Genomic DNA, 15933 nt, shown 5'->3' with positions numbered 1-15933 from the left:
ATGGCAGTTCAGCTTTCAAATCTCCATTGCCTTTGGTGGTGCCAGGGATCGTCTCCACCCCTTGCCCTTCCTTCTATACCAGGGGTGTCCAAAGTTTTTGTCAGGAGGGCCACATCATCTCTCTGACATTGTGTCGGGGGCAGGGGAAAAATAATTAATTTACATTTAAAATTTGAATAAATTTACATAAGTTTACATAAATGAATATATTAACGATGAACTTATATGAATGAATGAAGATCTTGCAGTAGCTCAAGGCCTATAAAAGTCCTTGCACAAAGCAAGACCAGCCTTTCCTTTGCTGCTGCTACTGCATCACAGACATGAAACAGCAAGCTGTGGTGGGAGCCCTCAGCCCACACAGCTCACATGAGAGGCCAAACAGTTGCCCTCATGCTGAGAGCAGTTGCCTCAGGCCAGTGCGGGATCCAACAAATCTCCGGAGGACCAGAGGCTCATTGGAGACTGGGGGCTCCCTGAGGGCCGCATTGAGAGGCCTCGAGGGCCCCAGGGCTGGGGTTTGGGCACCCCTGCTCTATACCTTTAATAGCAGCCTGATACAAAGAAATGGAGCAAGTGGATCTTTCCCAAGTATTAACCTATGAAAAAAAGCTTATTTTGTGTAATTTAATCCTAATAAGGTGCAACTGTTGGTGGTAGGAAGTCATTTGACATGGAGTAACTGCACAACCTATTTTTTATGGGATTCACTCTCCTCCTTAAGCCATTTCTGCCCAATGTTGCATATATGCAGCAGGGATCAAATGTGTACACCTGTGGGTAGGGCAGAAATGGGCTAAGGATAGGGTTACCAGATACAAAGGGGGACAGAGTGCCTATACCAGTGATTTTCAACCTTTTTTGTCTCACGGCACACTGACAAGGTACTAAAATTGTCAAGGCACACCCTCAGTTTTTTGACAATTGACAAGGCACACCTTGCTGTTGGTGGGACCTCACATCCCCATTGGCCCTATTAACAAATGACTCTCCCCCAAAATCTCACGGCACACCTGCAGACCATTCACGGCACACCAGTGTGCCACGGCACAGCGGTTGAAAATGGCTGGCCTATACCTTTAACCATTGTATAGAAAAGGGAATTTTGGCAGGTACAACTCAACATGGAAGCATTTAAAAAGCTGCAACTGCCAAAATTCCCTCTTCTATATAATGTATAGGCACTCTGTCCCCCTTTGTATCTTGTAACCCTATCCTTAAGCATTTGATACACAGTTTGGGAGGCTTCCTGGACACAATTCTTGTGCTTGATTTGCTGGTGACACATGTCCACAGGACTCCCAAAGGCTTGGAATGTTCAAACTGAGACATTTCAAAGCACTTCTGGTTTACAGGAGATGCTTTGCAATGTCTCTGTTGGAACGGCTCCCCGCATCTCCTGCAGCCTCCAACAGCCCTAACTACTTAAATGTAAGTGCAAGCACCGCCCCTTGTTTGCCCCCCCCCCCCAGACATGATCCTGGGGATTGCTTCCCTGCTTCTCCTCTTCCCCAGCCTCTTAAAAGAGAAGGAACAGCTTTACACAAACTGGTGGGTCGTGACCCACCAGTCTGAGAACCTCTGGCTTAAAGAACTACATTGGCTTCCATTCAGTTTAGGTGCAAATTTCAAAATGCAGAAATCATTTTTTAAAGCCCTAATAGTCTGGGACCTTAACAAACATTTCCTCCTGTATATATACACCCTTTAAGGTCATAAGAGCAGGGCCAGATCAGTGTGCTCTAACTTTCTGGTGTTATTTATATGACTTGCTATTTATTTGTTTCGTAAATGTTAACTGCCCAGCAGCATTCAATCAAGAACTAAACACAGAACAGTAAAAACAGAATAAAAGAAATAGAGCAGTAGCTATAATCAGACAATAAAATTTAGCAGAAATGGAAAAGAACAAAGTTAGTTTGACATGCTGGAAAGATTGGATCATTAAAGACATATTTGCCTGGGGCTGCAAAGACATCAAGGCTGGTGCTTCTCTGGGAGGGCATTACAGATACAGAGCACCATAATAACCATAGATGCCCTCTCCTTTCACAATCTGACCCTAATCTTGGATGATAAAAGAGGGCTTCCAGTGATGAATGTAGGAGCGAAGCAGACTTATGTGGTGGCAGATGAGGTTTTTCAGATATTTAGGAAACACTCAAGTCACTTAGGGCTTACCATTTGTAGGTAACAACCAGCACTGCAAATTGTGTCTGCAAGTGAACTGGCAAACAATTTTAAGTCTTTAAGCATGGATAAGATATGTTACCTGTAGCTTATTCTAGTTATCAACCTACTCATTGCATTTGTACTAACTGACATTTCTGAGAAGTCTTCAAAGGTAGTCCCACGTGCACTACACAACAATAGCCTTGTCTAAAGGTTACCAGGTCATGGGTAACTCTGTCTGGCAGGGTCTGCAGATTGCTCAACAACCTGTTGGTGAGAGTTGCTGCATGCTGTGGATGACTCTTAAATCTCCGACTGGACAAAGCTGGATTTATCAGCACCTTCAAATTATGAACCGAATCCTTTGGGGGGAGTGTAAACATCTAGAACAGGTTTACTACTACCTCCTTGGTCAAATGAGCCATCCACCAACCAAACCTAAGTTTTCTTGTTATGTCTTTATGAGGGGAGTTGGGGAAACTGCTGTAAATATTCAATGCCCCATTGTACTTCCAGCTTTCTTTAAGGACCTAATTGTGAAAAGGAAAGCTTTACATTATTCAAATTCCCCACATAAATGAACACTATCTTCCAAATCTTCTTTCGGAAAATGCTAGGTTATTCATATTCTTTTATTGCTAAAATCTTGTTTTTCTGGGAACGTCTCCTTTGTGTGCCTCTCTCCCTCCCCCATTATCTTCAGAAAATATATAATTTTCTCCTTGTTATTTTGGCTTGAATTCTTTGATTACATTTGGAGTAGGCATTTCTGCTCTGGGAAATAAGTTATTCAATTACTTTTTATAATTCTGGAACAAAAAGAAAATTAAGAAATATGTACACTGTAGAGATGTTTTGCAAGCAAAAAAGGAACAGTATAAAACTTTTCTTCATTCGGAGATGATTCTCTGAATGAAGAGATGACAATCCTCCCCAAAATTTTACTGACTCCTATGAACAGTAACAAGTGTAACAAAACCATTTTCCCTTCCAAAATCTGCAGAAATCACATTTTTTCCTGACACTCAGACATGGTGAAGTATCTTAAACTTTTTGCTCTCAGTAAAAATGCAGCAAAACAGAGGCCATTTAGTTTGAATCTCCCCAGAGCATTGTTGTGCAATGAGGTCTGCTTCTCAAGTACCTGGAGAATTATGTTTTAGCTCTTTGTTCCCAGGTTGATAAGCTCTACAGCTGCATCAGATCTACTGTTGCTGAGATCAAGTAGTTTTCAAACACTTTATAAATATAGCTGCTCTTGATTTGCAAAACTCACTGCTTGTACGTAGGCTGTGTCCTTGTCTCAAACAAAATGCTAACTGTATTTCAAAGAAAATAATAGCTTCTACAAAATTCTCTACATTTTTCTACATGTGATAGAAGTGAATGCTATAATGAGCATCTCAGAGACTAATTATTTTAAGAAAGAGTATTTCTCTAGATGAAAGGTAAAGAATTGTTACATTTACATACTGTATAGTTTCAGACTATTTTGAGAAGGAAACCTACATTATCCTTTGTGGGGGGAGGCACAGTGTCACACTCTTACACTATTATCAAATCTGATATATAAACAAGCTTGTATGATGGAGACAGGAACTTGGGAATTAGGACTGGAACACTGGAAATGCTTAACTACTCGGGGTTCAAAACTGCATCCCATGGAAATAAGATCCACATATTTTCTTTTTGCATTAATTTTACAAAAAATTGAAAACAAAATTCTATTTGTACTCAAAGATTAATGAAGAAAAGAAGTCAACCATAACTAAAATGTGGATCATAATTTAACTTAGCAAGCTTTAGATTCCAAATGTTAATTTTAGCTCATTTTCAGTCAATGAACATTTGAAATCCACAAAAATAGAAATTAATGTTTTTTTAGAATGAACATTCACATTGCATCCCGTTCTGCAAAACATGTTGCAATACAGTTGTGGTGTACTACAGAATCACAAAATACAGAGACATGCATAGCAAAGAATTACTATAAAGATGCCTTTTCTCTTGATCCTATCATAGTTCCAGTCATTGTAAGTGGAAGGCATGTGAGATAAAGGATTGGGGGGAGGGGGGAAAGACAAAGGAAGCCCTTCCACCTTTCCTATGTCCTCCATTTCTTTACCTCTTCCCAATGAAATAAAGGTAAGTATTACACAACATGTTCTGTCACTGTTTCTGGAAGCTACAGATGAGCATGCAGGACTGCTTCTACAAAATGAATTCATGTGTCTATGCTTCCACTTTGGGTGGAGGGAAGGAATTAGCTGGGGGAATCAAAAGGTTTTTTGCTTGCTTGTGTTTTGTTGTTCTGTTTTAGTTTGCTATTAGCTGTTTTTTAAATTGTATTTTGTTTTATGTTATAAACAGCCTTGGGGACCCCAAGATGAAAGGTGATCTAATGGTGTGAGTATTGCTATATAATAATTTTAAAAACAGTATTGGCCTGGTATAGATATAATTCTGCTGATTGGTCAACCATGGTTAATGCTAATTAACAGCCCAATCCTGAGCTGCCCGGGGCACCCAGCCTCGGCGGCACCGAGAACGGCTATCCCGGGCTACCACGGGAGGCACCTCGGGAGAAGGGGACTTTTGTCCCCTTTTCCCGAGTAAGGTAAGCATTCCCGCAATGGGGCTACTCACTTTCCCGCCGACCGAAGGGCACTGAGCCCTCCACGAGCACCTTGGATACTGCAGAGCAGAGCTCCATGGACCTGTCTGCCTCCCTCCACCCACATGCGCCCCGCCCACCCCCCTCCCCACATCATGCCTCCCCCCACCGGCCTCCCCCCTCCCTGGAATGCCTCCCCCCGCCCCTGTCCCCACCCCTGCTTACCGTGCCGTGGCTTGGCAGTCCGTGAGACCACCGAGCCACGGAGGCTGGGCAACTGGAACCTTGTTCTGGTCATGTCCGGGATGCTTTCTGAGGCCAACAGAGGCCAATGAGCATCTGTGCACCTCAGAAGGGCCAGTCATGTTTGGGGGGGTTCAGGTGGCCCAAATTAGTGGATTCACACATCCACGGATTTCGGTACATGCAGGGGTGCCGTGAGTGGATCCTCCACAGGTAAAGAGGGCCACCCTGTAATTGCAAGGATACTGCTGGAATAATGTTGTGTGCTTCTAATAAAGTGCAGGATGCTTATGGCGACTTCCTTTTGATCTGGATTGAGGAAATGGTTTTGCCCATTTAAATAATACTTAGTATCTGCATTTGAATTTGTTGTGCTTCACAAAAAGGGACTAACTCCAAATTGTGGTAGCTAGTTCTTGATATTCTTAGGGTGCAATCCTAACCCCGTATATCAGTACTTTCCAGCACTGGTATAGTGGTGCCAATGGGACCTATGCTGCATCCTGCAGTTGGGTGTCACTCACGGAGTCCTCCTCAGAGTAAGGGAATGTTCCCTTGCATCAGAGCTGCATTGCCCTTATGTCACTGCTGGAAAGCACTGACATAAGGGGTTAGGATTGCGCCCTTAGTTATGGAACAGTTTAAAATGATCATTAGTCTCCTACAGGTAAGGTCCAGATCTTAATTAGGAACTATATATTGCACCTATCTACCTTCTGTTTATCAGAGATAAAATTAAAAGGAGGAAACAGTTCCACACATTTTAAATGAATAAATTAGATTTTTTCATTGAAATGATACTAGAACAATGTTGTATAACGAAGAGAAGCTCATTCAGTCCACCAGTCTCAGTGGAATGGAAGTATAACACTCAGGGTTTTGCTCACGCAAGCTGGAACTTTTATATTGAACACTGTTAAATCTAGGAGGCAGGTAATTACTTTCAGGCTATATAATAAACAAATTACTTTTATTGCACCAGAGTTGCTGAAGTTAAAGTTTTGTTTTTGTCCATGCGTATGTATTTCCATATTTTGGTGTGTTTTCAAAGATAAGTAGCACTTAAACAGTTTGCTGACAAAACACTTGCATTAATGAGATGCTCTTTTCTTTAAGGGGATTGAGAAGCTTTTCATAAAAGGATGACAGCAGGATACAAGCCTCTGAGAATGTTCTTAGAGAAATATTCCAACATAAAAAGGTGAGGACATGTTCGCTTATTCTGCCTGTATCATGTACTAAACGTATTTGCTGTCTTTTGAGAATGTTGTATTTTGGCATCTAAATATCAAAATAATTGCTCATTGTATAGGCAATATAAAGATTGATCCCACTGATTTTCCTTCTTATGTATTTTCAAATGACAAACATTTATAATCATTACATACATTTAAAATCTGCTGGGGGATTGGGACAAATATGTTAAAATAATGACAGGTTTGCATTTAAAACTGATTTGTGAGAAACATGTGTGCAAAATATGTTAATATTTATGTTCTGTTTTTTCTTTTTGACATTGTTGCATATGTGTCAGCTTTTTCTGTCAGACAAAAAAAAAATCACTATCTACAGATTCCACATACCTTTTGTTTGATGATCATGTCATTGATTTCATCAAGATCACCCACAGTCACTATTTGGGATTTTATCACTCGATCCAATAGATTGAGCCAGTCAGTTAGGTCCGCCCAGGCTTTATTGAATTCAGCCAGAGCTGGCACTTCTAGAAGCAAAGAAGATGGCATTTCTTGTTTGGAGATGGTGGTTTCCTTGGTTACCACAGTTTGCGTAACCACAGTAACAGTTTGACCAGGAGAAGTTACTGAAAAAGGGGAAAGAAATGTTATAGTATTAGTAAAAAAAGAGAGAGACACAGAGAAAGATAAATCCAGATAGTTAATATCTCCAGTAGTAGAGTAGTAACTTTAGCAAATTAATTTTCATACTGTTCACTTCAATGCTGGAAACTAAGGACTTTCTAAAAAAAACAAAAAACTGGTATGCCTTACGTGGATTACATCAAAATGTATTGTTCTTGATGCAAGACCAGAATATCTTTCCCACAATTCCACCTCTCAATTACATCTTGGAGATTGAGGAACAGCAGAATTATTCATTTGTAGCTAAGTTGTTCAACTGAGATTTCACCTACTAGCAAGCATTTAAGAAGCTGCTGCAGCATGTTGCATTGTCTGTTCATGCTCAAACTCTGTGGGATGTTTTGAAATTCTCTAGCCTCAAACACCTCATGCCTTTCAGAACAGGTTGTAGACTCATCCCAGAATCAGCTTACCCGCTGACTAACTAACTGCCCCTGTGTCTTGCCTCGAGTAAAAGTCAATTGATTAGCTCACATCCAGTCCTTCACAGCTGACAGGCACTGGTTTAGAACATCCACAGCCTCCCTGGTCCCAGATGGAAATGGGAGGTAGAGCTGAATGACATCAGTGTCAGTATGACATCAGCATACTGATGACACTACACTGCTAATAGGCTTTCCTAGCAGCTTCATGTGGATGTTAAAAAGCATGTGGGTCAAGATGAAATTCTGTGGGACCCAAAGGCCAATGGATCAAGCAGCAGTCCCCCAGCACTAATTTCTAAAATATGCTTGACAGGTAGGAGTGGAGCCATCACGAAACAGTGCCCTCCAACCCCATCACTGTCAGGGAAACCAGAATGCACTGATGCACTGAAATGTTTGAGAGGTACAGCAAAATCAACAGGGATGCACTCCTGATTTCTAGTTCCTGTTGTAGGTCATCAACCAGGTAAACCCTATGCAAGTCTACTCAGAGGTAAGTTTCATTCTATTCACTACTCCCAGGAAAGTGCATATAGGATTGGAGCCCAAGACTGTGCCAATCCCACTTTAGTTTTAAGACTATATTCAATCATGCGGACACTGAGTCTTAGGTTATATAAGAATCTTGAGTTATCAGAACTGGCAAAAACATTTGTATGAGTACTCTGGAAGAGTCGTCTATCAGGGTTTAAAGTTCTGGTCTACAAAGGATCCTTGGGTCAATTTTATAAGTCAGCTCCTTGTGGCTTATCTGCATTAATAAGCCAAATCCAAGCAATAGACAGCCACCTGGCTTTCTTCTTTGCCTTCATCTTGTGGTCTCAGCTGTCACTTTTTGCCTCCTCCTTCACCTTTTTCTGCCTTTCCTCCTCTCTCCACTGTTTCCCCTCTAATCTCCACATCTTTCTCCTGTTGCCTCCTTTCACTCTCTCTGTCTTGATTAAAGGCTCAACCCCTTTTATTGGCTATTTCCCTCAGCCTTGTTGCTCACTATCCCAACGGCTGGCAGCTGAAGTTTTACTGGCTTGTCTCTCCTCTCTCCGACCACCCAACTGGTCAGCACTCGACACTATTCCCATTAAGCATGATGGAATCCAGCTCTTAGTCTCATTCTCCTATTCTGGTCCAACCATGGCTCACACTATCTCACAAACATAAAATTCACAGTGGTAAGAGCGAGTACCCAAACTAAAGCTAGTTTGACTGCACAATCTACTGCACACATCTACTCAGACACAGTGCACAATCCTAATCAGGTCTACTCAGAAGTAAGTCCTATTTTGTCCAATGGGGCTTACTCTCAGGAAAGTGTGATTAGGATTGCACCCATAATCTCCTATGAGTTTAATGGGACTTATTCCCAGGTAAGTACCTGTAAGATTGTAGCCTGGGTCAACTGTGTTTATCAAACCTCAGCTTATTCCTTGAGAAATGCTTTGAGAGTTGATCTTCAATACTGATTTATTTACATAGTGGCATCAACGTGCACAGCACTTTACAATAGAAGGAAAGGTCCCTCTCCCTAAGGAGCTCACATTTCCAAAAACAAACACAAGGGAGAGAGGAAAGGGAAGGGTACTTAGGCTGGGTTGCAGTAGCACCAAAGAACTACAGGGTAATACCATAGGTTTCATGGAAAAGGCAGGTTTTGGGGAGGGAGCTGTAGAAAATAAGACAGGAAGCATCTTTCAGATGATCTGGGAGATGTGTGCATTTTAACACTGCTTCATTAAACCAAACTCTCCTCTAATTTGTTGCATCATGCACTAGAAACACATTTGGAGAACTGGGCTTTATGGTTGTAAAATCTGAAATATTTATACAAAATTAACTATATTTACTTCAAGTTAACATAACTGCTTTGGAAACTCACTTCTTTAATTCTAAATTTTTCAGCATTCTTAATTCTAGTTAGTAATAAAAAAAGATAGAATGCACTTTACAAACTCCTCATTTTATATTGTGCCTAAGAGAAGTTACCTGTGGTGAATTTTTGTGCCTATGCCTTCAAGGAAAGAAAAAGAGATAAGATTGTCTGCACAATGACTGTCATTCCCTTTCCACAACAGAGAATTTTTTCATTTCACACATCAGTCACAATTTCTGGTAGCAATTCCAAAATGTCATCTCATTTCATTTTACCATTAGATTAACCCTCTTAAAGATAGAGGTCAGATTGTTTTGAAACAAGTCGTATGACTAATAATGAGGTGTTTTATACCTTGATGTCAGTGAGTGAGCAAGAAGGGGAGGAGATAGGTTTAGGGTATGCTATATCCTGTGCAGGGATGGGGGAATACATGAACAAAATACAAGTAGATTCTGATTTCTAGATTTTTAAAGTATATGTGGACATGATTTGTTTCTAAGATAAGTAAACTAAGGAAGATTTGTAGCTGCAAGTTTTAAAGTTGGTGATTCATGAATCACCATGCTTTAATGGTGATTCCATGTCTGAGGAGCTCCCTCATCAAGCTTTGTTCAAAGTGCTAGGCTTTAAAGTTAATGATAACAACTATCAAAACTCTTATCACCTGGGATTTTTCAGCCTTTGTGACATGCATACCTGCTGCTGTCACATGAACTTTCCTCCTTTATCATAAGGGAGTGCATACAGTGAGTACTGAAGTGGGAAACAGCAATGGAAGTTCTCATTTAGTTTTGAACTGAAGTACTAAACTAAGTGGACAGAACTGGAGTCTGTTGGGAAGGACACTTCATTGGGAAGGATCACCAAAGACTTGGAGGTACAATATAATGGAAAGACTCATTTTTATTCATTTTTTATATCTTGCCACTGATAAATCCTTGTATCCCCTGGTACCATAATGGCTTGTCTTTATTTTGTTAAGGTGTCCTGCTTAATTAAAATCCCAGGAAACGTGGATTCCAAAGTAATTGCTAATCACTCTTTTGTCTGGAAATCACTAAAGGTGGTTATCCAGTACAAATGAATTCTTGCCAGTGCATTTACCTTTGTCTTATCCAAACAGCCCATCCTGTTAGCTAGATTTCACATAAATAATGCTAGGGAACTTATTGTATCCACCAATTGTATCTTCAATGAAAGCTGTCGCTGCCCCTCCAAAAGTGCAAATCTTGTCAACAGGAATTGATCATAAATTTGTTCAGCCCTTCTGAGATTTAATTGTACTAGCATGTCCAGAAGATAAACCCTCCATTCATTTTCAAGAAGAGACTTTGGTTGCTACTGAAAAAGGTGAGATGTCTCCCATTTGATAGAATTTCTGTCCACTTGAAAATGAGACTGTTAAAGTGCACAAAGAAGTTGGGCACCCAATCCTATCCAACTTCCTAGCGCTGATACATCTGCAGTGCAGCCCAAGATAAGGGAACAAACATTCCTTTACCTTTGTGACTGCCCCCCCCCCCCATTCAGGATGCAGCACACACCCAACTGGCACAGCTGCATCAGTACTGGAAATTTGGATAGGATTGAACCCTAAGTGTGTTGGGCCAAGTGTGTTTTATTTCATCTTTGAGTTCTTTTCTATGATTCCTGTGTTCTTTGATGCCTTTCAGACCTCCTTATGCTCATCAGCAAAATACCTTTTGAAATGCAAATGTTCTATAAACAGCAAACTCAAAACCCACCTACATGCCTAACTATTCTACATGTTACTGAGTGTTGTGTAGAAATAAATCTGGGACACAACATTTGCACCCAGAGAAACATGGAGTTTGGAAACATTGCCCAATAGAATACTATAGTAATCCCTGGAAGAGTGTATCATTTGTTTCAAAATGCGGCAGCCTGATGGTTAACTAGGGCTCCTCACAACAACCAGCTTTGAAAGAGCTCTGCTAACACCATTAGTTTTCAAGCTATGTCAACATGCTAGTTTTGACTTTTAAAACCATAAATAGCCTGGATCCAAGGTATATTACAGACTACCTTCTAATGTGCTTTCCTTATCTGGTAAGGCCCAGTTTTGAATCCCATTGTATGCTGAGTTTAGTTTTAAGCTTACACAGAACAGGACTTGCTTAGTGGCGGCACCTTCCTATAAAGAGAAGATCTGCTAGGGTCATCCTCTTTTGGCCTTCACAAAGAAATGACTTCTGCTAAATTGTTACTGTGGGGGTACTAGAGTTCGACCTTTTTGCAGCTGCTTCCACTGGTGCTTGTAGGAGAGCACAATCCCAGGCCTAGTACCATTTCTTGAAGCAGGACTGATGGTGAGGGACCTCGCATCTCACCTGCCTAGATAGAGCAATTCCCTTCTCATAAATCTATCCGGTCAGCTTGGAAGAAGCCTTGCCTAACTCATGTTCTTGAAAAATTCCATGAGTAGCCACACCTTACTTATACAGTACATTTGAACCTGTGAACAACAGCCACATCCTGGGAGTTTCCTAACTTGGTGGAAATGAAGTTGTTAGCAACACAAACCCTAGCTGTCCTCACCAACTCCATAACCAATTCAATCAAAGACTCCATGCCAATGAAGCAATTGGTCTCCTGAACTAGCTACTGTATCGGTGGTAAACTGCAAAACAACTGCAGCCCCCATTTACGAAGTATTATGGATAAGAAGTCAAGGTTCATCAAGACACAAAATAATGTTCCTTGATGAATTCACCTCAAAAAGATCCCATAGGTCTCCGTGGGAGAAAAATGTATAAAAAGCTGTGCTACCAGACCAATGTATCCTTTCACCCCTTGCTTATTTGTCTCCCATGCTGCCACTGCATTTGTTCACTGCGTAGCTGATGCTGTGTTAAGCCACTCCATTCCAGCCACCACCAAACAACCACTGTGCCAAGCCAGCATCCAGGACCAGAATAACCACCCACTCCATTTTCCTTCCAGGTTTCTTCCCTGCTCCCTTCCCTCCTTGAGCATAATCTAAAGCCACTGTGCCAGCATGGGCTTGACAGCCATTCTTTATGGGCTACCTTGCAACAAACCCCAGCTCCACCTTTCTACCCTGCTTACTTTCTGCCACCTACAGCCTAGCCCTGAGGTATTCAGTCTGTGCCTCAGGGCTCCCTAGGGAGGCATGACAAGCCCCCAGGGTCATCTTGTGGCATCTTGGGGAGAGAGGTGGCCCCAGCTGCTCAGCTTAGCTGCACATGCTGCCTCCCTACTTGCTGCTTTTCTGTGGCTGTGAAAGAGGTGGGTGGGGCAATGTGAGGTGGGGAGGGCATGTGAAACATGGGGGGCGTGGAGCCTCTCTGCCAAACTGAGAGAAGGCTGGCTGGGCAGCTACAGAGGTGCTACATCTCATCAGCACAGGGCCCACTCCTGGCAGGCTTCAAACTGGGAGGGAAGCCTGACCTAGTGAGAGCTCCAGCAGTAAGTACAGGCAACGAAGTGCTTTCCTCCCCTTGGGAAGGAGGGAGCCCAGCCTGCTCTTAGTGCGGGGGGGGGGTGTCCAAATGCCCCAACCTGCATTCCTCTGTCTTGCCTGGGGGGAAGAGGGGTGGCATATTGGGGTGTATGTGTGTGAGCATGCCTCTATCTACTTTGGGGGTGAGTTGTAATCTTGCTCTGTGTGGCTGCAAGCCTATCCACACTTTCCTGCGAGTAAGCCTCATTGACTCAAATGGGACTAACTTCTGAGTAGACCTACACAGGCATGGGGTCTGTGTCAGCTTAACCAAGGATCTTCACCTTTCTCTTTTTCCTCCCCCTTCAAAAAATGAAAAAAGCCACTCTTGATCATTTAAGCTTTGTCTCCAAAAATTGATTAAAAATAAAAATACCCATTCCTTTTCAGCCATCCCCCTTTTTCCTCCTGCCTCCTTTAGGGGGGTACTTCCCATGTTGGATGCTATTATAAGACAAAAGGCACAATCCTAGCTAGGTCTACTCAGAAGTAAGTCCTATTGTGTTCAATGGGACTTACTCCCAGGAAAGTGAGGTTAGGATTGCAGCCAAGCAGTCTCTGGGTCTCAGTTTCACATCAGTTTGCAATTAGCAGATACTCACAAAACAAAGTCTTCCCCTCTCCCAGCAAATTCTCCCCCCCCCTTTCCAAAACCCTCCAGGTGTGCTCCTAACAAACTCAGGGCACAATCCTAACCAGGTCTACTCAGAAGTAAGTCCTATCGTGTTCAGTGGGGCTTACTCTCTTTGGTAACTGTGGTTAGGATTGCAGCCTAGGATTGCGGTTAGGATTGCGGTTAGGAATGCTGGCAGCTGTATTTTTGTTTCTAGTGTATAATTATAACACCTTCATCCCCATTTGGGGGGTAACTGAGGTGTAAGAGGGAGCTGTGGCCAATGGCCACAAGGATCAGGGGAGCTGCAGGCCGGAAAAGTTCGAGAACAACTGGCCTAGCCCTGGGCTCACATAAAAACCCTTTCCACCTTTTTATACCATGCTTTGGCACAGGAAGATCACTTGGTCCTGGCATTCTAGCTCTGTAAGTTTATGGGACAGCAGAGAAAAGACTGGTAACATTGCCTCAGCCTCACCATGCCCCCCCCCCAATCATTGTGTGTCTCAAGTGCAGTCAAATTGACAGCATACTTAGTGCCCTTATCTTTTCTTCCGTTATGTTCAATCTATTTTTCACTGATAGGAAGCCTGAGATCAACCTCGGACCTCCATCCAAAATACCCCTTAAGTGATCCACCAAGAACACAAAGAGGAAAGGAAGTGGCTGCACTCTCTCACCCTTTTTAGAGACTTGGGACATCCCTCTCATTTCTTTCTTTTTCTGTTGCTCCCCTAGCTCATCTCCTCTCCTTCTCTTTTCCTACTCCTATCAAACTCCTAATTCTCTAGCCATAACTCCCTCTGGCAAATGATTTTAATTTCCTTATGCCTTTCTCTCCCCCTTTGTTCTCCCTTCCATACTTGTACCCCTTTTCCCTTTTAAGATTCAAATTCAGATTCTATTATGGTTGAAGCCCATTCTAAAAGTAAAATCAGCACAATTGTAACATGAGATATATAACACATGAGAATAAAATAATAGACAGTTAAGTTTAAAATCCAAATTAGGATAGATCCTGTCACCCATAAACCACTTCTATATTGCCTCTGTTGTATTATATCTCCAATCAGATTAATAGGATTAAGGATTTCCTCTTGGTTTCCCTTTTTCTTCTGTACATAGGAACTGTTTATTTTTGGAGCCTAGTTGCATGAACAGCTAGGAGACACTGAGGGGGGCAATTTTAACTCACTTTCCAGCACTGGCATAAGGGCAATGCAGCTCCTAGGTAAGTAAACAAATATTCCCTTACTTTGAGGAGGCCTCCATGAGTGTCCCCCAACTGCAGGATGCAGCGCACACCCCATAGGCACAGCTATGTCAGTGCTGGAAAGTGGGTTGGGATTTGGGCCTATATTCTTTCCCCCCCCAGCTGAATTGCTTTATATTTTGATTTCCCTTCCCTGCATTTGTAAAATAATGCCCACAATAAAGTTCTTGTTGTTGCACCTTTACCCTCACCTTCCCCTGCCTTCCTTATTGAACTATTGAGCTTTGCCATTGCTCACTGCATAGGGTCCCAGCACACTAAATAGATTGCTCCTGTGTGCATATGTTACTGCATGTCTGAAAAACATACCCAGTAACAATATACAGAAATAAAATATTTTCAAAAACTGAAAAATCTCTCTAATAGGAAACATGATTATCTTAACTTTTCTCTGTTCCATGTAAAAAACACTTCAGCAGTGCATAGAGGCTATGGGAATACAGCATTCAATGAGGTGAGAACAGAGTTGAGCTGCTCTTTTTCACTCAGTAGATTATTTAGGACATTCTGTCATTACAGTGTGACTAAAATTGAGTTTAGTGCAACTCAGGAGATTTAGAAGTATACGTTAGTATACGTTAGTATTATTCTATTTATGTTTATTTTGTTTTATGTTTTATTTTATTAGGTTTTATTAAAAAAAATATTACTGTAACTGTGAATACAACCAAAAGAGATCCCTTCCACACACATCTAATACAGGCTGGAACAAAACATGAGCATGACAAATGTACCCAGGGTATTTTGCTTTTAGTTTGAACTCGCCTTTCTGGGTCAAAGAACACTGACTGAAATGCAGCTGTGACATATCCTACCACAGAGATAAAGGTAGAAGACGAATAGGGGTAACTTCTGACAGCTGTTTCCCAACACAACACAACTGTTAGCTCCACAGGGAACAGTTCCTGTGACAGTAAAAGACTGAAAGACTAACCAAATGCAAGTAAGAACATAAATGAGAGTGGGTTAAGAAGGGTTGAGTAAATTACTAAACCCAAACCTATTGCTCTTTTTTTTTTTTAGCTCCACTCAAGGACTGATTTAATGTTGTGTCAGCTGCTATGTGTTTTTAACGCAGCTGATCATATTTAAACTTGCTATATTATCTTTTTATGCACATGGTTTCTGTGGGAAAGGGGAGAATGAAGGATATTTATACATACTCCTAAGCAATACAATTGATGTAATTTGCAGCTCCAGAGGAACAGAATGTTGAAAATATCTACCCCATTACAAACAATTTAGGGCGTAATCCAAAGGTGCCCCAGGGCTGACGCAAGTCCCTTGCGCCGTAAAGCACTTTTGCACCAACATCATAAATTACCAAGAACATTTTATTGACTTAATTTTTTACCCTGC

At 41.7% G+C, this 15933-nt stretch overlaps 1 protein-coding gene across 4 annotated transcripts in view; it reads right to left on the bottom strand.

Annotated features, from left to right (window-relative positions):
- DMD (dystrophin) overlaps positions 1-15933 on the bottom strand; it is a 1248719-nt gene that overhangs the window by 432586 nt on the left and 800200 nt on the right. For all 4 annotated transcript variants that reach the window (XM_066619666.1, XM_066619670.1, XM_066619667.1 and 1 more), the window contains one exon: positions 6613-6851. In XM_066619666.1, the coding sequence (XP_066475763.1) occupies positions 6613-6851 (239 nt within the window). The remainder of the gene's footprint in view (positions 1-6612; positions 6852-15933) is intronic.

Source organism: Tiliqua scincoides, chromosome 3 (genome assembly GCF_035046505.1).
Source record: "Tiliqua scincoides isolate rTilSci1 chromosome 3, rTilSci1.hap2, whole genome shotgun sequence".
NCBI classification, from domain to species: domain Eukaryota; kingdom Metazoa; phylum Chordata; class Lepidosauria; order Squamata; family Scincidae; genus Tiliqua; species Tiliqua scincoides.
Note: the sequence above shows the minus strand (reverse complement) of the source record. Positions and strands in the feature narration are given on the sequence as shown.